Source organism: Squalius cephalus, assembly GCF_949319135.1.
Source record: "Squalius cephalus genome assembly, chromosome: 1".
Lineage (NCBI taxonomy): Eukaryota > Metazoa > Chordata > Actinopteri > Cypriniformes > Leuciscidae > Squalius > Squalius cephalus.
The window spans coordinates 22,679,508-22,701,522 of NC_137122.1; the positions used below are offsets into that span (position 1 = coordinate 22,679,508).

Consider the following 22,015-nt stretch of genomic DNA (forward strand, 5'->3'; position numbering starts at 1 on the left):
AAGTTTGTCACGGATTTTCAAACCCGTAGAGCTCATGCGGAATGATCAGTGGTTCAGAATTAGATAAATAATAGTGTTTTATTTATAAATATTTCTCTAGAACTAAAGTGTGGCTTTATGTGTCGGTTATTCGCAAATTCACGATCTTTGACTCTGAGGAACTGCTTCATCAACACTAAAGGTGGTCTAGTCCAGAACACAGACAGGATTTAATTTTTACACTTGACTCCTCAGATCTGGATCCTAATCATCCAGACAGAACCAGAACCAGCGGGTCCAGGGCCGGATTTGAAGTTTGAACGATGATCAGCTGATCGCTCGTGCTTTTGTTGAGGCTGCGGTCCGGTTTCTATTGGTAACGGGCACGCGCACAGATTTCACCATAAGCACTCCGTTTCTCCTTCTGGGAATCAGATATGGTAAACATTAACTCTCTTACTTATATAAAACATAACATAGCGTAAAGCGAAAAATTAATAAATGCAACAATACTTCAGTACTGTACAATAAAACAAACACGTGGTGACGGTGGTGTAGCAGCTAGTGGTTACAGATCTTCTGGGCTCGTAACACATTTTTACTGTTACACAAGTAGTTAGCCTACATGTTGTTATTATAGTAATTACAATTATAAATTATGCATAATTAATTACATGGAACTGAACCTAATCCTAACCCTATAGTAAGTACATGTAGTTAATTATTATTCCTCAGTATTTAAATGTATAATTAATTACACTGTAACAAGGACACCTTAAAATAAAGCGTTACCATTCAATCCACATAGGGTTTAATCTGTTAATTACTAAACCTGTAATAAATAAATAAGTGTTAATTTATTAACAGTATTTAATATGTAATTATTTTAGACATCTTGTAATTAAACATTGTTTCTAATTAAATGCTACGGTATTTAAATATACAGTGTATATAATATAGCCTACAGTAGGGAGAACAAGTATTTGATACACTGCCGATGTTAGAAGTCTGTAATTTTTATCATAGGTACTCTTCAACTGTGAGAGACAGAATCTAAAACAAAAATGCAGAAAATCACATTGTATGATTTTTAAATAATTAATTTGCATTTTATTGCATGGCATAGCCTAAGTATTTGATCACCTACCAACCAGCAAGAATTCCGGCTCTCACAGACCTGTTAGTTTTTCTTTAAGAAGCCCTCCTGTTCTCCACTCATTACCTGTATTAACTGCACCTGTCTGAACTCGTTACCTGTATAAAAGACACCTGTCCACACTCTCAATCAAACTGACTCCAATCTCTCCACAATGGCCAAGACAAGAGAGCTGTGTAAGGACATCAGGGATAAAATTGTAGACCTGCACACTACAGGACAATAGGCAAGCAGCTTGATGAGAAGGCAACAACTGTTGGTGCAATTATTAGAAAATGGAAGAAGTTCAAGATGACGCTCAATCTCCCTCGGTCTGGGGAACCATGCAAGATCTCATCTCATGGGGCATCAATGATCATGAGGAAGGTGAGGGATCAGCCCAGAACTACACGGCAGGAACTGGTCAATGACCTGAAGAGAGCTGAGACCACAGTCTCAAAGAAAACCATTAGTAACACACTACCCTGTCATGGATTAAAATCCTGCAGTGCACGCAAGGTCCCTCTGCTCAAGCCAGCGCATGTCCAGGCCTGTCTGAAGTTTGCCAATGACCATCTGGATGATCCAGAGGAGAAATGGGAGAAGGTCATGTGGTCTGATGAGACAAAAATAGAGCTTTTTGGTCTAAACTCCACTCGCCGTGTTTGGAGGAAGAAGGATGAGTACAACCCCAAGAACACAATCCCAACTGTGAAGCATGGAGGTGGAAACATCATTCTTTGGGGATGCTTTTCTGCAAAGGGGACAGGACGACTGCACCGTATTGAGGGGAGGATGGATGGGGGCATGTATTGCGAGATCTTGGCCAACAACCTCCTTCCCTCAGTAAGAGCATTGAAGATGGGTGGTGGCTGGGTCTTCCAGCAGGACAACGACCCGAAACACACAGCCAGGGCAACTAAGGAGTGGCTCCGTAAGAAGCATCTCAAGGTCCTGGAGTGGCCTAGCCAGTCTCCAGACCTGAACCCAATAGAAAATCTTTGGAGGGAGCTAAAAGTCCGTACTGCCCAGTGACAGCCCCAAAACCTGAAGGATCTGGAGAAGGTCTGTATGGAGGAGTGGGCTAAAATCCCTGCTGCAGTGTGTGCAAACCTGGTCAAGAACTACAGGAAACGTATGATCTCTGTAATTGCAAACAAATGTTTCTGTACCAAATATTAAGTTCTGCTTTTCTGATGTATCAAATACTTATGTCATGCAATAAAATGCTAATTAATTACTTAAAAATCATACAATGTGATTTTCTAGATTTTTGTTTTAGATTCCGTCACTCACAGTTGAAGAGTACCTATGATAAAAATTACAGACTTCTACATGCTTTGTAAATGGGAAAACCTGCTAAATCGGCAGTGTATCAAATACTTGTTCTCCCCACTGTAGATGTCTCATGAGTATTGAGAGTAGCATTGTAGTTGTTACAGTTGTCTCCCCACTGTATAGTGTTTTGTAAATCATTGTTCTAATACAATTTATACAGTCCTGGGCCATGTGATATGATTCTGAGGTTTAATACATAACAATAATAAACTGATAGTAATGTAGTAGTATAAAATGTATCTCATCTTCCTCTTTTTTCAGACTTCAAAGCAGAAGAAGGGTCTCAGAGGTGAGTTCAGTTCAGCTGGTGTGTGTGTTTCTTGTGTCTGATTGTTGTGTGAGCTGTGGTGTTTTCGTCGTCTCTCAGGCTCTATAGATGACGTGTTAGGAGATCTGCTGGGTGGTGACGATGATGAAGGTCCAGTGAAGGTGCGATCGCCAGCGCTCGTGTCCAGCAGACCCGCGCCCGTCCTCACGTCACGCAGCGGGAAGAGGTGTGTGTGTGTGTGTGTGTGTGTGTGTGTGTGTGTGTGATGATGGATGATCACTGAGCTTCATTTGAGCTGCTATAGTGCATCACAAAGCATCTAGTATGAGCCTCAACAGTCTGAGAGATGACCTGAGACACAGATAGAGTCCATCACCTGTGTAAATGTCACGTAAAGATGCTGTCTGTGTGTTCAGGTCACTGCTGGACGATGATTTCTTCAGTAAACTGGCAGAAGAGGCTGAGAAAGATGAGGAGGTGAGACACAGATCAAACACCTTTAATCACTTGTCATACTCATAAAGCACTTTAAGAACTACAGAGTAAACTTAAATGCTGTACAATTAAAAAAAAACAAGATAAAACAGGCACACAATTTAGGTAATGCTTTATGTGTCCTTGTTATATACGTTACTGTAGTAATAACAATAAATTATGCATAATTACATGTGACTAACCCTAAAACAAACCTAAACTTAACTGTATTGGTGTCTTAGGTCTCTGATGTTTCTGAGGCCGATCCTGCCGCTCTGCTGGACAGCATGAAGGTAAACCAAGCTGCTTTCTGATTGGCTGAAATATGAGCTGTGACGTCATCAAACGTGTGACCTCACTCCGGTTTTGTTCATTCCAGGACATAGATGACATGGATGCGGATCTGTTCAGCTCGAAGAAGAAGCCGAGCTCAGCTCCGGTCCAGAGGAAAGAAGTGAAAGGAGGAGATAGGAGCAAAACCACAGGTGCGTTTCCTTACAGTGAGATTTGAACAAATGATGTGACTGTTTTTAAAGTGTTTCATGTGTTCTTACAGACGAAACGGTGAAAAAGCCCAGTTCGGCTCCGGCCTCCACAGCGAGAGCTTACAAGAAGTTCAGCTTTCTGGGTAAGAGCAGAAACCACGACTGTCTGACAGCGTTAACAGGCTTCATGAGGGTTTTGATGTTCTCCATTTGCTCCATTTCCTGCTGCATGTGGTTCAGATGATGAAGGTGGGGGTGTTGATCCTCCTCTTCCTCCTCCTGATGATGAAGGTATCACATCAACGCTTTAACATGAACCTCTGTGAGATAAACCACTGAGAACCCGTTCTTCACGTTTCACAGGTAACATGGACGGCTCGTTGGACGATTTATTGGACGATCTGGAACACAAGCCGAAGACGATGAAGAAAAGCGAGCCGCCGCGCTCTCCCTCACCCGTCGTTCCTCAGAAAACAGAGAGGAAGAGGGACGATCTGACGTTTGATGATGCAGATGATCTGATGGACGCTCTGGGCTTCGGAGAAATGCACAAATCAAATGCAAACGGACCGACAGTGAAGAAAGAGAGGTAGAGTATGTCTGCACTCCTGTTGAATCCTGGGAGTTTTTCCTCCCTTTGGATGAAATCACTAAAAAGTGCTGCTTTTCTCATCAAAATAATAAAATTCAAGCCTCTAAATGGACAATCATAAACAACCCTGTTAGTATAGATTGAGATTATATATAATCCAAGCAAACAGAAAACATTTCAGGTTTGTTCAGTAATAAGTGTTGCTAAATGTTTGGATTATATATAACAGAAAAGTATTTAATACTTATATTAATACAACAACCACTTCTATTAATACTAATGCTATTGTTATTATTATCACTATTAAGTAATTATCTGTTATATATAATCCAAAGAATCAGAAAAGCAAACATTATATCATTATTTACATATAATTTATTTTGGGCTCATTCAAGAACCAGTGCCGCTTTTTCCATTGCTTAAGTACATTTTGTTTTATTTATATTATATTATAAATATATTATATTATATTATAAATATATTATATTATATTTTAGTCTCTTTCAATAACCAGCTGCTTTTTCCATTGCATAAGTACATTTTATTTATATTATGTTATGTTATGTTATGTTATGTTATGTTATGTTATATTATATTATAGTCTCTTTCAATAACCAGTGCTGCTTTTTCCATTGCCTAAGTACATTTTTTTATTATTTTATTATTATTATAATTTTTTTATTATTATTATTATATTTGTGTGTATATATTCACTTTAGGCTGTCAGTCAGTTTGAGTGCAAAACCATTAAATATGAATTTATCTTGAGATGGCATAATTCAGTTCATGAACATTTAAAGACAATGTTTGTCTTATATAATCTTACAAAAAACATAATTTAATAGAAATAGAAAAGGCATGAACCCGACATGGTTTCAGATTGTTTAGATCATATATAGAAGTGCACACTGCTCCTCCTTCTCTGCTGTTTGTGACTGTGTGAACTGAGAAGTAAGCGTCTCTGATGTCAGTGTGTCTGTCCTCCTCACCAGTGATCCTCCTCTGAGAGCGCGCACTAAACTGGATGAGATCTTGGGCCGAGGGACGTCTCCTCGTCTGCTGGAGAGACCCGTGACGGGAGAGAAGAAGGACACGCCACAGACGGAGAAACCACCGGAGAAGAGCTCGACGGGAAGAGGTCAGGTTCTCGACTCCAGAGCCACAGATCACTCAAGAGACAATTAAGAGAGAATGATTCAGTGACACACAAAATTGCACTTTCAATGAAGTTATAGATCATATCACAGCTCAAACAGTTGAGCATTCCCATTGAATGCATGAACTCATCGATTGTGTACAAGAGTGCAATACAAGTCACTTTGCATTAAAGCATCTGCCAAATGCATAAATGTGATCAATAAATGATTGAGATCTATAAAGGAGCACTAACCGCTGGTCCTGCTGTGTGCAGCCTCTCTGATGGACGAGGAGGACTTCACGTTCGGCTCGTATCAGCCCACGATGGCTTCGACTCCAGAGGGACGTCAGCCCCGGAGACAGTCTGTCAGGTGAGGAAACACACAGAGATGCTAAACTGCAGAAAGTGTTGCTCTTTGTCTTGTTTTGCTTATAAATGTATCGTGATTGGTTTTTATATCCGACTGAGGGGAAAAAAGACAAAAATACTGTGACTTTTACTCAAACTTTACATACTTTAAATACAACCCACCCCCCACCACCACCACCACCACCAGCCAATACAGTCAAAACAAAAATTATTCAGACACCAGATATCATTTTTGATATATTTTACTAGTTGGTTTAGGACACTATAGTCCATGTATTTAAGTGAGGATAGCAAAATAAAGTAAACTGTGACATATCATACCCAAAAATTCTTCATACAGTGACTATCAGTAAAATGTATACAAATTTGGGACAAAAATGATTCAGACACTTTGATCTGATCATGTTTTGCTGAAGTGTTTTTCTTTAATTGCTAATGCGACCTTATTACAGACAGACTGAACACAATGAAGCATTGCTTGGTCATTTATTGACCTAAATGTGTATTATCTAATTGTGTAGTTAAATTTAACAACTGACAGATATTCAACATAATTCATGTGTGAGACAGTCTGACAGAAGGATGGACAAAACCAGTGAAATATCAACTGATCTGATAACTCTGAGTTCTTATCATATTTTATTACCATTTTCTAAACTATAGTGAATAAACTGTGATAATGTGTGATAATGTGAGAAATGTTGAAGGAGTCTGAATACATTCTGGTTTGACTGGTTTATCACTGTATTGATTCATTGTATTTGCATAAATCAGTTTCATTAAAGCTAAGAAGCTTGTGTTTGGTGTCAGATTCTCGACTGAAGACGTGAGCGCTCACTCGCCCGAACACAAACCCAAACCCTCCGCACGCGCCGCCCGGCCCAGATCAGACTGGCTCGGCCTGAAACAGGAGGAGGAAGAGGAACAGATGAAGGAGGAACCCAAACAAGCCAGACAACCTGTTCCAGAGGCCCTGAAGCCTCCAGCGTCTCCATCATTACCGGCTCGAGAAGAGACAGCGCCCGCACCCTCGTCTCCTAAAACCACCTCGAGAGACGAGGACCAGGACTGGCTCTCTGGAGCGCTGAGCCGCAGGAAAACACAGCCCGTCAGCCAATCAGAGGAGAGAGAGAGGAAACAGGAAGTGACGTCGGGTCCGGCTGAGGAAGTGGACGTGGTTCTCAGGTGAGGGTTTGTGAATAAATGTTGGGTTGGACTGGATCAAGATGCAAAGGTTTGCTGTAATGTGTGTTGTGTTTGCAGCTCTAAATCAAACGTCTCGTCAGCCTCACGAAGACGAGTGGATGAGCCTCCCGTCCCAAACACAGAGCACAGGTACAGTCCACATTAACACTGTGCTGTGGTCATGTGATTCATGTGGCACTAAGTGTGTGTGTGTGTGTTTTCCAGCAGAGAGTCCACTGGCATCTCTATCCAACACAACACAAGCACAGAAACGCAACATAAACCTGGTACAGTCAAACATTGCTCTCACTTATATTATTCAACACTTATGAATTGTACAGGACTCCTACAGTCATGGAAAACTTTGAGATTTCCATGTCTGGAAAAGTCGCGAAAGTTTTAGTGAATATAAGTGTTAGTAGTTTGCTAGAAATTGCTCTTTTTACTTCTAGAACATGATTGTCCAATAATATCTATAAACAAATGCTATACAATTCCTTGTCCGATGATCACAAACATGAGGTGAATGCACTGGTGCAAAACCAATGATCATGAAAATGCATGTTAAAGTAGAACATCTGTGTATGATGTGAATGTGTTGTGATTAAAACATCTGTTGTTTCAGTGTTTGCACCAGCGGAGGGCGCTGTACCTGTGACCCAAACACACACACCTCTGCCTGCAGACAGTCTACAGCAGCTGCTCTTACAGCAACAGGTTAAACACACACACACACACACACACATACAACACTAAACACTCTCTGATGTGGATTCAAATTCAGGAGACTAATGAAGGGATTGTGTGTGTGTGTGTGTGTGTGTGTGTAGTTGGCTCAGTCTCATCTGTGGGGTTTGAGCGGCTCTCTGGACGTGAACGCACACAGACACAGAACAGACACGGACCATCAGCACGCAGACGTGACGTCACTGCAGAAACGCATCATTCAGCTGGAGGCACAGGTACACACACACACACACACACACACACACACACACACACACTCAAGCAATAAACCACCAGCAGATGCTTACCTACATAAATCACAAAAACTATTAAAATAAATCAATTGACATGTATGTGTTGTTAAATTATTAAAATACTCACTTCAAATCTCATGGAGGCTTCAAGTAAATGTCAGTCTGAAGGGGTTCGGCTGATACAGCTGAAGGATGTTGATGGTTCAAGCTAAATAATAAGGTGAAACTAATAATGCATTAATACAGAATGCAACTGATGTGTGTTATAAGTGTGTTTGTATCAGCTATTTTAACGTGTTTCGTCTGATCAGAATGCAAAACAGAATGACCTCAGACATGATGAGTCTTCAGCTGAACGCAGTAACTGAGCCTTTGTGTGTGTGTGTGTGTGTGTGTGTGTGTGTGTGTGTGTGTGTGTGTGTGTGTGTGTGTGTGTGTGTGTGTGTGTGTGTGTGTGTGTGTGTTCAGGTGAGGAGCTCACAGCTGGAGAGAGATCAGAATCAGATGCTGTTAGAGAGTGTTCAGCAGAGACACAAACAAGACACTGAGATCATGGAGAACATGCACAGGTAACACACACACACAAACACTCTCTCTCTCTCTCTCTCTCTCTCTCTCACACTTTCTCACTCACTCAAACTTTCTCACTCACACTCTCACTGTCTCAATCACACTCTCTCACTCACATTCACTATAACTCTCTCACACTATCACTCTCACACTCACTATAACTCTCTCTCTCACACTGACACTCACTCTCACTCACACACACTCTCACACACTGAACACATGGAGAACATGCACAGACACACACACACACACACACACACACACACTGTGTTAAAAGAGTGTGGCTCACACACACACACACTGTGTTAAAAGAGTGTGGCTTTGCTTTACACGCCTGTGTTCTGGCCTCAGAGCGCGTGTGAAGCTGCTGGAGGAATCGTCTGCTCAGCGAGAGTTGCGCTCGCGTCAGGAGAACGAGGATCTTGCAGAGAGACTGGCGGCCGTCACACGTGTGGCGGAGCAGGAGCGGGTCGAGATTCAGAACCAGCTCCAGCGCAGACTCACACAGAGCCAACAGGACCGAGACCGAGAGGTGGAGAGACTCAGAGACCTGCAGAGGTGACACACTCACACACACACACACACACACACACACTCTCACACAGAGCCAACAGGACCGAGACCGAGAGGTGGAGAGACTCCGAGACCTGCAGAGGTGACGCGCGCGCACACACACACACACACACACACACACACACACACACACACACACACACACAGAGCCAACAGGACCGAAACTGAGAGGTGGAGAGACTCCGAGACCTGCAGAGGTGACGCACACACAGACACACACACACACACACACACACACACACAGAGCCAACAGGACCGAGACCGAGAGGTGGAGAGACTCCGAGACCTGCAGAGGTGACGCGCACACACACACACACGCACACACACACACACGCAGTGTTGGGGGTAACTCATTACAAGTAACTTGAGTTATGTAATCAGATTACTTTTTCAAGTAACTAGTAAAGTAATGCACTACTTCTAAAGTTTACAACAAAATATCTGAGTTACTTTTTTTCCCATTTATTGACTGAGAGCTCTCCTGTGCCCATGTTGAGACAAATCGAAGTGCAGAGGTGTGTGTGTGTAAACATGATGGTTATTGTAGTTCTAGACTAAATGTGAGCGTGCATTTACTCATCTCACTTGCACAAAAAAAGATTCAATATTCCACAAAATGAATAAAATCAGTGAAATGCAGAATCAGAATACTATGCAAACCTCCAATAACTAAATATGTTAAATAAAACATAAATTTGTATGCATTTAATCTCACTTTATTGACCAATGAACTTGCTTCTGACCTTCGATGATTCAGTTAAACCATAAGAAAAAATGACTATAGATTATTTTAGTTTTTATTGGTAATGTAAGTGTTAAACTTTTTTCTCCTGCATCCTATTCCTCTGTTATCCAGAATAGCAGAAGCTGAAAGGTTTGTTTGAGCGGCGCCCTCTACTGTACACACGTGAAACTGCTTTTCCTTCAGTCTGAGGCTTATTATTTCACTTTTGGTGTGAAAGGGTCTTTACATTTGCCCAAAAAATATAACTTTACTGTTATAAAAAAAACAAGCCCAGCCCAGGTGGAAAAAAAAAGTAACGCAAAAGTAATGTAACTATTACTTTTCTAAAAAAGTAACTAAGTAACACATTTAGTTAATTTTTAAGGGAGTAACGCAATAATGCATTACTTTACAAAGTAACTTTTCCCAACACTGCTCACACACACACACACACACACACACACACACACACACACACACACACACACAGACAGAGTCAGCATGATCAAGACAGAGAGAAAACTCATTCTGTATGATTTTATAAGCTGTTTTGACACAGGGATTGTCAATTTTAAATTAATTTGTCAATAATTTTACTACATATTCATAATGTCAGTTCTCTGATGTCAGTTAATGGTCACGTGACATGCAGATAAACATAAAATCTCATCTTTTCTTTAGTATGCATTTTATTGTGAATGTTTTTAATTACTGTATTCATTTTCATTTAATTATTAGCTTTTCATTAAAAAAAATTAACTTTTGCTCAAACGTTTAAAAAGTTGATGATGGTAACAGAAATGAAACGAGCTGGTTTGTTTGACGTGTGTGTGACAGGAAGTCCATCCTGGAGATGAAGAGAGATCATGAAGAGCAGATCCAGCACCTGAAGAAGCTGAAGGACGAGGAGATCGACGCCGTGACCAGCGCCACGTCCCAGACCAGGTGAAGCCCGCCAGCGATCTCACACACACACAGAAGCAGACTCGCGCCCACCCGTCAGACGCCTCTCATCATGTGTGTGTGCAGGTCTCTGACGACCGTCATCGAGCAGATGGAGCTGTTCTCCCGCAGGCTGGGTGACCTGTCGTCTCGTGTGGAGAGTTCACATGAGCACACGGCTCAGGGGCTCGAGCTCGGAGCCAGACAGAGAGACCAGCAGCTCAGAGGTGCATCTGTGAACACACACACACACACACGCTACACCACATCTGCTCATACTGTAGTTCGGCTCTGTTTACACCTGGTGTTAAGATGCGTTTCGGTCGATCGGATCACAAGTAGACGAGGGAGACACATTCACGTTTACACCTGGTGTTTTAATCCGTCTCTTTTGTCCACTTTCAACCACTTCTGTCCTGATGTCTTCGAGGGGAGGGTCTATGTGCGGGTAAATGTGTGGACTTATCAGATCTATCCATCTAATGGACAAAATGAGCTAACACAGTTTACATATGAACGCACCGGAGACGACGGAAAACATACAGAGAGCAATGAGCAGCAGCTTTAGTTTCTGCTCTGACAGCAGCAAGACCAGTCGAATGCTGTGAGTGTGTGTTAGAAATCAGGAATGGAAAGAGAACATTGTGATTGGTACATTTTTCATCTTCAAACCAAGCCTGGGTCTTCAGCCGACAAAGTTTAAATCCCGTCTGGCTAGTGGACTTCTCATAAATATTTACTCATTAGTTCAGTAGACGGAGATCAGATGGTCTTCTGTGGCTGTTTGAACACATTTGATCACATGAGCGTTTACACTACGAAAGCAATCCGGTCGAATGTGTTTTCAACTACCTCTAGAAGTGGTCAAAAGTGGACAAGCTCAAAACGTTTTAGAACCGTTTACACCTGTATTTAGTGTCGTCCACCTGTGATCCAATCCACCAAATCTTAATACCAGTAAACAGAGCATTTGAAGAATTTAGAAGCGCATGAAGAACTATAGGTGTGCAATGAAAATGCATCAAATAATTAGTTTTTCCCTTGATGAACTATGGAAGCATTTTTCCGCCACAGAATAGAAAAAATTGAAAAGGTAACTGCGACTTTCTCACAATTCTGACTTTATTACTCACAATTCTGAGGAAAAAAAAAAGTATGATTTGTGAGATATAAGCTTGCAACTGCAAAAAAAGTCAAAATTATGAGATAAAATGTCACAATTACCCTATTTATTTTTTTATTCCTGGGCGTAAACAAGCTTCCATAATCAAGGGATACGAGGAGACACAATTATTTTATTAGAATACAAAAAATTATAATTATGGAATTATGTGCATAGAATTAAATACCAGATAGCCTACAGATAGCCTACATGTGTCCTTAATAATGCTGGACTTTTAATTATAAACAAGCCCGGAACACACCGGGACTCTTATTTTGAAATGTGTTCTCATTCAAACATATGAGGGAGATAAAACATGCACTCTTTCAACCATCTACTACATTTCAATATAAACACCAAGAAAACAGTCATAATTCAATTAATAATTAATCTATTAGCATTAAATCTGCAGTATTCAGTTATTGTAAACTCCTATGAAGCCACACAACAGTGCCATGCGCATGCCACTTTGAATGCGCAGCAATCATATTTATTTAATGATAACATCGCCTTTTGAAATTTAAGTCATATTAAAGCATATTTTATGCATCCTGTTTTACAACCTCAAATGTAAGACCTCTTAATATGATCATTAAGACTTTTGTTATACCATTTAAGATATTTTTTTACCTGAAATATGAAAAAACTGAATTTAAGACGTTTTAAAAGACCCACGAGGACCTAATTCATATTCGCACGCGCGTTCCTGAACACCTTTTACAGTTCGCACACATCTATTTTTAGTCGTAACTCATAAATGTGAGTTTATGCTGTGTGTTTGTGGCTCTCAGTTCTGCAGGAGCGTTTGAGTCAGCAGCAGCGCGAGATGAGCGAGGAGAGGTCACGTCTCAAAGAGGTCATCGCCAAGATGGACACACAGCTGGGCGAGCAGCAGAGACAGCTGGAGAAGGTGGAGAAACACCACCGCATGCACAACACACACTCAGTGTATATGCTCTGAACATCAGTCAGAACACCAGACTGTTTAACAGTCGCTTTTCCACCGTCGGGTCGAAGAACTTAACTGGCCAAGCGCACTATTTGAGCAATGTAAACACAAGTTAATAATAAAATTAAAATAAATATACTAGACAGCAAGTGTCGGCCCAGATCCGGACCACATCTGGCACGTGTGGATTCCAAGTTATGTTTTAAGTGAACATAAACAGTTGAGAAAGAAAACACATGTGTAACAGTATAATGGATCCGTGCGTCAGGTCTTAAAGTGACAGCAGCCTAATATTCGAGGGCCGAAACTATGTTGCTGTCTGGGATCTGATCATCCTCCATAACGCATCTTACATCTCATACCATCAGTAAACTCTTGCTTAATTCGAGAGCTCTGTTATCAGCCCCACAATGGGAAATTAAACCATATCCCTACCGGCTGGGCCGGATCGGCACGGAAGGGAACGGTCGAGCAACGAGAACGGGAAAAGCGGCTCATGATGTTATGCTGGTTTGTGTGTTTAGGAGCGCTGGCGTGTGACGTCAGAACAGGCCAAAGCAGAATCCTCTCTGAGAGGACTGGAGGAGGAGAGACGGACCATGATGCAACACTTCAACATGGAGAGAGAGGAGCTGGAGAAGGCAAAGGTCAGGCACAAAATGACATCACATCACTCATTAAATATGAAGAAATGTATAAATTCCATAGTGATTTTTAGATACATATCGAATATATACACGATACCAGCTGCTCTTTCTCTCTCATCTCTCCGACAGCGAGTTACACACAAACCCGCCTCCACTCACTCTCTCGTTTCTTGGATGAATATTGTTGCTGTTACAGGGCTTGAATTTCGGCGTGGGATTTTACACATAATTTTACTAATTCAAGTGTGGCACATGAAGCCGCTTCTCAGCACTAAATTGAGCTCTTTTTTGCTGCTTATTGCACTTAAACAGTCAAATACACACAGAATAATGTCACCATCATTGAGTGACAATTATTGGAAGTTCATGGAATTTATTGTCCAGCTAAAGTTAGTTTTTTTAATGGACTAACTTCTGTTGCAGAGAACATTAGTTATTAACTTAGGGGTCCCTAACACAACACTTTTAATGTGTTCTGGCCATTCATTTGCACGACAACAGTGTCTGGTGGCTCGAGAATGCAAACTTTGAAATAGGTTCCAAGGTGCAAGTTTTGAAGAGCGTTATCTCAGTGTAAACTTCATAAACGCGAATCTGTGAAAATACTGACTCTGTGCACATGTGCATTACGTGTCTAGTCTGTAGATATGCGCAATTGAATATATATGTGCGCAGGCGTGTAGTCTTTCTTTACAGATTGACATCGCCAAATTACTTGTCTGGCCTGCATAATACAGAATTTTTAGTCGTTTACGCATATCCATGCGAACTGGAATCATTTTGATAAAAAAATTTTCTCTATCTCTCTCTCTCTCTCTCTCTCACACACACACACACACAGAGCGCTCTGCTGGAGGAGCAGCAGTCCGTCATGCAGCACTGCGCTGAAGAGCGGCGGAAACTAGCGGCCGAGTGGAGCAGGTTTCACACGCAGGAGAAGCTTCGACAGGAGCGGGTCGAGAGAGAAGCCAGCCGCCTCATGGAGAGAGACGCGCACAGAGAGGGATCCATCCTCAGCATGGCACAGGTTTGTGTGAGACTCACCATCTAAACCTCACACACTATCCGTACTGTATCAGCAGATCACAGCACAACAACGCAGCGTGCATTCGTTCATGCTTTACGGCTAACATTAAAGGATTAGTTCAGAATGAAAATTTTCTGATAATTAACTCACCCCCACGTCATCCAAGATGTTCACATCTTTCTTTCTTCAGTTAAAAAGAAATTAAGGTTTTTGAGGAAAACATTCCAGGACTTCAATGGGGTCCAAATGTCAGTTTCAGTGCAGCTTCAAAGGAACACGATCTCAGCCGAGGAATAAGAGTCTTATCGAGACAAACCATTGTCCATTTAAAAAATAAAAAATAAACCTTTAATGCACGTCTTGCACTCGCTCTGTGATGCGCCACACATTACATAATCACTTTCAAAGGTCACGCGTTCTGGTACAAAAAGGTAGCGTAGGGGGCGAAAAGCTACATCTCATTTTCTCCTCCAACTTCAAAATCGTCCGACATCATTGTTTTACCTTTTATTTATTTATTTATTTTGTAAATGGAGTTTGACTTAGTCTTTGTACCTTAACTTTGAAGTCGTGGACGTTCAAGACGAGCATTTGTGGTTAAAAAGTATATAAACTAGGGCTGTCAAACGATTAATCGCATCCAAAATAAAAGTTTGTTTTTACATAATATATGTGTGTGTACGGTGTATAATTATTTTCTATATATAAATACACACACATGCATGTATATATTTAAGAAATATTTGCATGTATATACTGTGTATATATATTTATATTATATATAATTTATATTATATATAAATATTTTATATATAAATAACAATTTTTTCTTAAATATATGCATGCATGTGTGTTTATTTATATATAGAAAATAATTATACACCGTACACACACATATATTATGTTAAAACAAACTTTTATTTTGGATGCGATTAATCGCGATTAATCATTTGACAGCCCTAATATAAACGTTTATTTTTTTACAAAATGACCGATCGTTTCACTAGATAAGACCCTTATTTCTCGTTTGGGATCATGTAGAGACTTTGAAGCTGCCCTGAAACTGACATTTATACCTTCAAACCGTTTGACCCCATTGAAGTCCACTATATGGAGAAAAATCCTGGAATGTTTTGATCAAAAACCTTCATTTCTTTTTGACTGAAGAAAGAAAGACATCTTGGATGACGTGGGGGTGAAACAATACAGATGTTTTTAAATATATGAACCTAAAAGAAATGATGGATTTTATTTAATGAGCTAATGTTTACATGTAAAAACAAACAGCACGATTTAACATCATAATTATGTCTCTATACTATTATTATTTGCGACTACAATTTTTACTCCATTACTCGCAATTCCGAGTCTGTATCTTTTTTTTATCTAATCATTACAAGATGTGGTGATTAATTAATCGCATATCAAATTTGTCTTAGAACTTACCCCCAAAAGAAAATATAAAGTCATTATTGTGTTAAATGAGAAAAAACTCAAATAGACATTACAAAAAGTAGCATTTAAAAAAATTATTTTTTGATTTGATTCAACAGAATTTACTACACAAACTTTTAGGCTTTTAAGGCCATGAGAGCGAGTAAATGATGAACTATACCTTAAAGGTGAACTAAGTAACTTTTTTACCTTAACCGAACAGCTTCGGAGTCATTGGAATAGTTATATTACTTTTTTCGGGTTGAATGGTGGTCATCGCGCAGCCCCCAAGCACCTGTGAGCCGAAAAACCACACTTGCAACTTTGGGCCGCCGGGCCGGCGAGTTTTGATGACAGTGTTGTCAAATATCTATTCCGAAGCTGTAGGGGGAGCTCTATAGAGAAACCTGCGAGCAAAAAGCGAAGAAAACAGCAAAGAAATCGGCAAAGCTGCATAGTTCTGCTTTAATGGGTTTTCTAATATGGAATGAATGATATGAAATGATACTCTAAATAAGAAACTAAAACTGCCAGTAGGTGGCGGTATATGTCTAAACGAGCAAGTCATTGAGTCGTTCAGTTCATTCAAACAGCTGATTCATTCAGGAATGAAGTAAATTGCAATCAATCCCAGTTTTCCTCTGTAATACTCAGGAGCAGGCGGATCTGAAGCTGCGTGCCGGAGAGCTGAAGCAGAAGGAGGAATCGCTGCTGAGAGAGAGAGACGGTCTGGAGAGAGAGAGACAGGAGCTGGACAGAGAGAAAGAGAAGCTGAGCGCCACGGCCCTGCGGCTCAAAACACGCGCTCAGGAAGTGGAGGCGTTCAGTAAGGTAACGACTGAAGCGCTGCGGTCAACGTGAGACACATCTGATCATGTGACACTGACGCGTTTGCTCTCGTGTGTTTGCAGCTGGCGTCCGAGCGCTTCGAGGAGGGAGAGCGAGCGCTGAGAGAGGCCAGACAGGTGGAGGCCGAACATCAGGCCAGACTGCGCAGCATTCATGCACAGGTGGAGCGGCTCAGACAACAGGAGCACAGCTTACAACAGGTCACTGATGAACACCATAGTTTTAACAATATTACTTGATTGAAATACACTGTGCAAACAAAGCGATTCACTGAGAGGATATTTAGCAGCATGTTTGACTGAAACCATGACAGTTTGTCACTCTACACCACTATTTGATGGATATGTAGCTCGTTACTCTTTAAACTGCACTGATGTCACACACTGCTAGTAATGTAGTCATCTAGTTACGTAACTCTGATCATGTGACCTCTCAGGAGCGCTTGAGGATGACGGATCATCACAGAGACATGGAGCGACTGAGACGCACTCTTCCGGTCAATCCAGTGACGTCAGCGCCTCTCATCGCAGGTACACTGTCCCTGTTCATTCCCCGCAGGCGTTCAGCGTCTCAGACAGTGAGTCACGTGTGTGTGTGTGTGTGTGTGTTAGATTTCTCTCCAGCGCTGGCCAGCACACACCTGAACGCCGCTGTCGACCCGCTTCCCGGCGAACTACACGCCCGACTCGCCCTCATCAAACACACCGCTGAGAAGGTACAGTACGACACCCATGAACGTCACAATACGGTCACTTAATACCCAGTTTTCCCAAGTAATGACACGCTCCGATACCAGAGAGGACCATAACCATCAAACTCAGCACAGCATTAAAGAGGCTTAACATAGTATATACATAGGGATTACACTATGGTTGTACACTCGTTATTGCAGTGCATTGTGGGACTGAATGAGTGCACTCGATAACGTTCACTATGGTTTCAGACACCACTACAAATGGCTGTTACCTCAAATAGAACCCTATTTAAGAGTATAGGGGGCGATTTCAGACACAGCCCAACTTTCAACAAGTTAAAATGGCCGCCTTCATTTCCTCTGTGAATCTCTACAGACTGATGAGTGCTCATCACAGTCCCTAGTGGCTGGAGTGTGTAATTATCATAATACTGGCAGGTGAACTGATCAAATCAGTCTCTGAGGTTCATCATGTACACTGAAGGCTTTTTCACACCAAGATAACTATACAGTATGAGAATTATAATTAAAATCCTAATGGAATAGCAGAATCCACACCACAACAACAATGGTAACGACATAGAGGAACGATATTGTTGGAATCCCTTTCAGAACAATATTTTTCCAACAACTGAATGATAAAAACATTGAAAGCCAATCAGAATCTGCATTCAACTCCACATTTTTATTCTCTTCACTCTACACTCTCAGTTAAGCGCGAGCTGCTGTGACGTCACAATCAAGTTGAATTGTGGGATATAGAGCTGCTTGAAGTGACGCTCTCCCTCGGTCAGAATCTATCTGTCCATATAAACTTCTCTCGTCCACTTCACAAAGTTGAACGCACTTTAAAATGGTGGCGGGGATTCTCCTGAGGGGAAGTGCTTAGGGAACTACTCAATATGTACACTTCAGGCAGATCCATAGACCACAATGCAACTTGATCCATTGCCAGGTTTCCACTAGTAGTGGGTGCTGTGTCAAATCCTGTGACCATAGTAGGCGCTGTAGTGACTATAGGGTCAGGATTGGGTTAATACGGCACCTATACAGTCACAGAATTTGGTATAACATGGGCACTCATGTAACGTAAGCAATGATGTACATCTAAAAAATATGAATCAGAAAATCTACGTGCCTAATAATTCTGCTATGTTCAGTAGTCCCTATTTAACAGGACACAATTTTAATTAAGAAATAAAAAGCAGTTGCAAATGTTGTACAAAATACACATAGCCGACTCATCTTTGCACCAATACAATGTGCAACACTTTGTTTTACCACCAAATAATATGTAATATCTAATTCATTTAACTTACAGTGGAATGTTTTCCTCAACTTCTCACGACTTTGAGGCATGCGAGTTCCTGAACATGATGTGACACGCTTATCCTCGAAGCGGTATACGAGATAGTGTGGCTTTAGGACACTGCAATTTGGCATTTTTAAGACACGGGACAGTCTTGCACACTTACTGTTGTGTGTACTCGCTCTCAAGTGGCCAAGATCGCAAGTGTGGGTATTTGATCAGGCCCATCATTTCTATGGCCATGAGTGATTTCTGACTCTTACCCATAATTCTTAGACTGTCCTTTTAGGGCTGCATTCAGAATATCACAATAACATCCTATTCTTACTATTTCCACAGTATATACTATATGTATGCATGGCATATTTGGATGAATCATTTAATTTGCCAAAATGTGCAGTATACAAATCCACAGGCATGAAACACTGCTTTTTTTTGTGGCACATCAACCAGATTAAAAAAAATATATATATAGGCTGCAGATGAAAGTAAAGCAAAATTTTACAGTTACAATATTTATTAGATGTTATCCTTTCATCTGCAATTACAATGTGGACTTTCATATAAAGATCAGTTTGGCAATTAACTTTATTAGGAGTGTCTGCCATTACATTGCAATGTTCAAAATACATAATTGGACTGGCAATAAATTACTTTTGTGGGTAAATGACTTGTTTTATCTAACACAGAACGGTTTATTTGATTAGATGCAATAAGGTAATCAAACCTCTAAAATGCTTCTTTAAATCCAGTTATTGCAGAGATCAGCACAAACCACTAAAAACCAGTACAATCATTGGGAAATACTTTATTTCAACACGAGTTAAGTTGATAGCCATTAATACCCTATAAAAAGACAACATCCCACACTAAGAGTTTCTGCTTATTCCTCTAACAGGACAGAGACTTCCTGCAGGAGGAGCAGTATTTCCTGGACACTCTGAAGAAGACCTCATTCAACACATGACAGGAGTCATTTATCTCTTTTTACAATGTTTATTCTCATCAAATAAAGCAGATTTCAGTTATTCTCATGGTCTGATGTCTCTCTCCAACACTCACGGCCACTGCGGGGCATTTCTGCAGAGATTAGGAGGAAAGTCACCAGTTAATTATACATCTAAAACAAATTATATATATAAAAAAACCTGTATATAATAAGCCTCAGGTTACCATAACTCAACATGTTATTTTCAGACAGGGATAACTTGTTTCATCACAGGCTTGAATGTCTAAACGCTGATCTTGGGTCAGATTTGTTCCTTTATAATCCCAGAAAACATCAGAACTAAGTCTGACCCAAGAAAAGCATTAAACTACACGTCTTAAAATCACTTTACAATAAATGTACTGTGATTGATACGCACCGCTGTGAATCCCAGGGAAGGAGGAGCTCATGGTGTTTGTGCTCCGTCTGTGAAGAGAAAGCAGGAGTCAGACGAGTTTCACAGGAGATCACCGCTGCAGATTCACACTGGCTCTGTTTTCCTCAGAATATTTGGCCATCAGTTTTGGGGAGTTCAGAGGGCATCTCCAGCCGGGCCGGGACTCGGGCACATGGGGGGACAGAGGGTGGGTAGGCCCCAAAATACCACAAGCCACGGCCCTGCCTTCAATGCAGCGTTTTCATCTCAGGAAGATTCAGCCGAATGTGTGAGAACAGTGAGAGGATTGAGAAGAGATGTTTACCAGCTCAGCACTGAATTAGATCCAGACGTTCAGCTGAAGAGAGAGAGAGAAAGATCATGTGATCAGATTCAGGGGTTCAGAAGTGATGGACATCATATCTGCACATTGTGTCTCAGAAAGAATTGGCTTTGCCATCGTCAGTTATCGCATCAGACGGCACTTCCTGTCTCATCACAGAACACAGTCAACTTTGTTTATTTATATATATATATATATATAATGCTTTTGAACATGAAGTGACTGAAGTAAACTAGTGACTATTTCTCTAAAAATGCAAACAGAGCGAGGGTTTCAACTTCTCTGAAATCATGATGAACAAGAACATGCAACTCAGTTCAAGAAATTACAGCAGCTGCAGCATTTCAATCAAAGAAGTGGCCAAGTATTAAAGATTAAGTGGATATCTGAATTAAACGTTATTTGGCCAATATTAAACTGGGACTTGAACATGGAAAACTTAAATGCAGCGTTTTCATCTCAGGGAGATTCAGCCGAACGTGTGTGAGAACAGTGAGAGGATTGAGAAGAGATGTTTACCTGCTCAGCACGGAATCAGAAACACCAGATGTTCACCTGAAGAGAGAGAGAGAGATCATGTGATCAGATTCAGAGGTTCAACAGTGATGGACTTCATATCTGCACATTGTGTCTCAGGATCATTTTGGTTTGCCATCGTCAGTTATCGCATCAGACGGCACTTCCTGTCTCATCACAGAACACAGTCAACTTTACACAAATACATTATAGGCTACACACATATACATACAGTACTTTATAAAATTAAATATGGTGTTTTTAAATAAAGAACAAATGCAACACCCACCAATTCAGGGAACTGTGTGACATAAATCACAGTGAAACTGCCAACAGAAAATCCAGATCTAGTCACATTAAACTGGGCCTGCAGAAAGACAAACGTGCAGAGTTCAACACTGACCGCCATTACTGCACGTGCACGAATAAACCATGTGCGATTAATAAATCCCCTGTAATCAGACTTACATTAATCAAGGTGGCCTAGAAGCGCTGTGCTCGCATCTTCTTCGCGTGAGATTCATTATGAACACGTTTTAATGGAGATAAACTCTTTCTTGTGTCCGTGGAAGAGCTCCTGGTCCACGAGGTGAACGGAGAAAGAGAGCGAGAGAGAGGGAGCGAGCGCTTATATACAGCGGACACGTCACGGACCACGTGACAAGTGGGCCGCTCTCTGCTGAACGGAAAGGGGGCGTTTTCAAACCGGGAGAGGTGTTTTTTTAACTATCCAAAGACCATTCATTATTATTTTTTTTTATTTATTTTTTTTCAACTAAGATCACGAGAAAGGAGCTTATTTCAAGATCATGAGAAATAAAGATATGCTACATTTTTATATAGGCTAAGCATACAACATATATCAACATTTGAAGTGGATCAAAACCTTTCATCAAAGTTATACATGAATTTTGAACAGTCCCCGTTCTTGCCTTAGACAACTTTAACTTTTTTGATGCACTTCAAATG

General features: G+C 40.9%; 1 protein-coding gene and 1 long non-coding RNA gene across 4 annotated transcripts; one reads left to right on the forward strand and one right to left on the reverse strand.

The window, feature by feature from the left end:
- Positions 1–2: 2 nt before the first annotated feature.
- On the forward strand, positions 3–19,849 carry fbf1 (Fas binding factor 1). 2 transcript variants are annotated; one of them, XM_079882405.1, is made up of 28 exons: positions 3–419; positions 2,714–2,741; positions 2,820–2,946; positions 3,137–3,197; positions 3,437–3,487; positions 3,574–3,679; positions 3,751–3,822; positions 3,920–3,970; positions 4,043–4,268; positions 5,264–5,409; positions 5,683–5,779; positions 6,589–6,963; positions 7,042–7,113; positions 7,192–7,250; positions 7,589–7,680; positions 7,794–7,925; positions 8,412–8,512; positions 8,865–9,071; positions 10,648–10,755; positions 10,840–10,979; positions 12,706–12,824; positions 13,388–13,510; positions 14,352–14,537; positions 16,626–16,802; positions 16,883–17,020; positions 17,257–17,350; positions 17,432–17,535; positions 19,722–19,849. In XM_079882405.1, exons 1-28 carry the CDS (start codon positions 417–419, stop codon positions 19,788–19,790), a joined length of 3,264 nt encoding a protein of 1,087 aa, XP_079738531.1. In that variant the 5' UTR covers positions 3–416; the 3' UTR covers positions 19,791–19,849. The 2 variants fall into 2 exon arrangements, with proteins under 2 accessions (XP_079738531.1, XP_079738530.1); XM_079882404.1 differs by having other exon boundaries at positions 33–419; positions 7,189–7,250; positions 19,722–19,810.
- On the reverse strand, positions 19,805–21,651 carry LOC307165118. Of its 2 annotated transcripts, XR_013822412.1 has the most exons (5): positions 21,515–21,651; positions 21,336–21,413; positions 21,050–21,085; positions 20,191–20,545; positions 19,805–19,903 (listed from the first exon to the last, which is right to left on the reverse strand). It is a non-coding gene; the product is annotated as an uncharacterized lncRNA (long non-coding RNA). The 2 variants fall into 2 exon arrangements; XR_013822413.1 differs by lacking the exon at positions 19,805–19,903 and having other exon boundaries at positions 20,200–20,237; positions 21,515–21,636.
- Positions 21,652–22,015: the final 364 nt, after the last annotated feature.

Coding starts and splice junctions, on each gene's coding strand:
- fbf1 (XM_079882404.1), top strand. Junction 16,803..16,882: donor AAGTGGAGGCGTTCAGTAAG/GTAACGACTGAA, acceptor GTGTGTTTGCAG/CTGGCGTCCGAGCGCTTCGA. Junction 17,351..17,431: donor GTCAGCGCCTCTCATCGCAG/GTACACTGTCCC, acceptor TGTGTGTGTTAG/ATTTCTCTCCAGCGCTGGCC.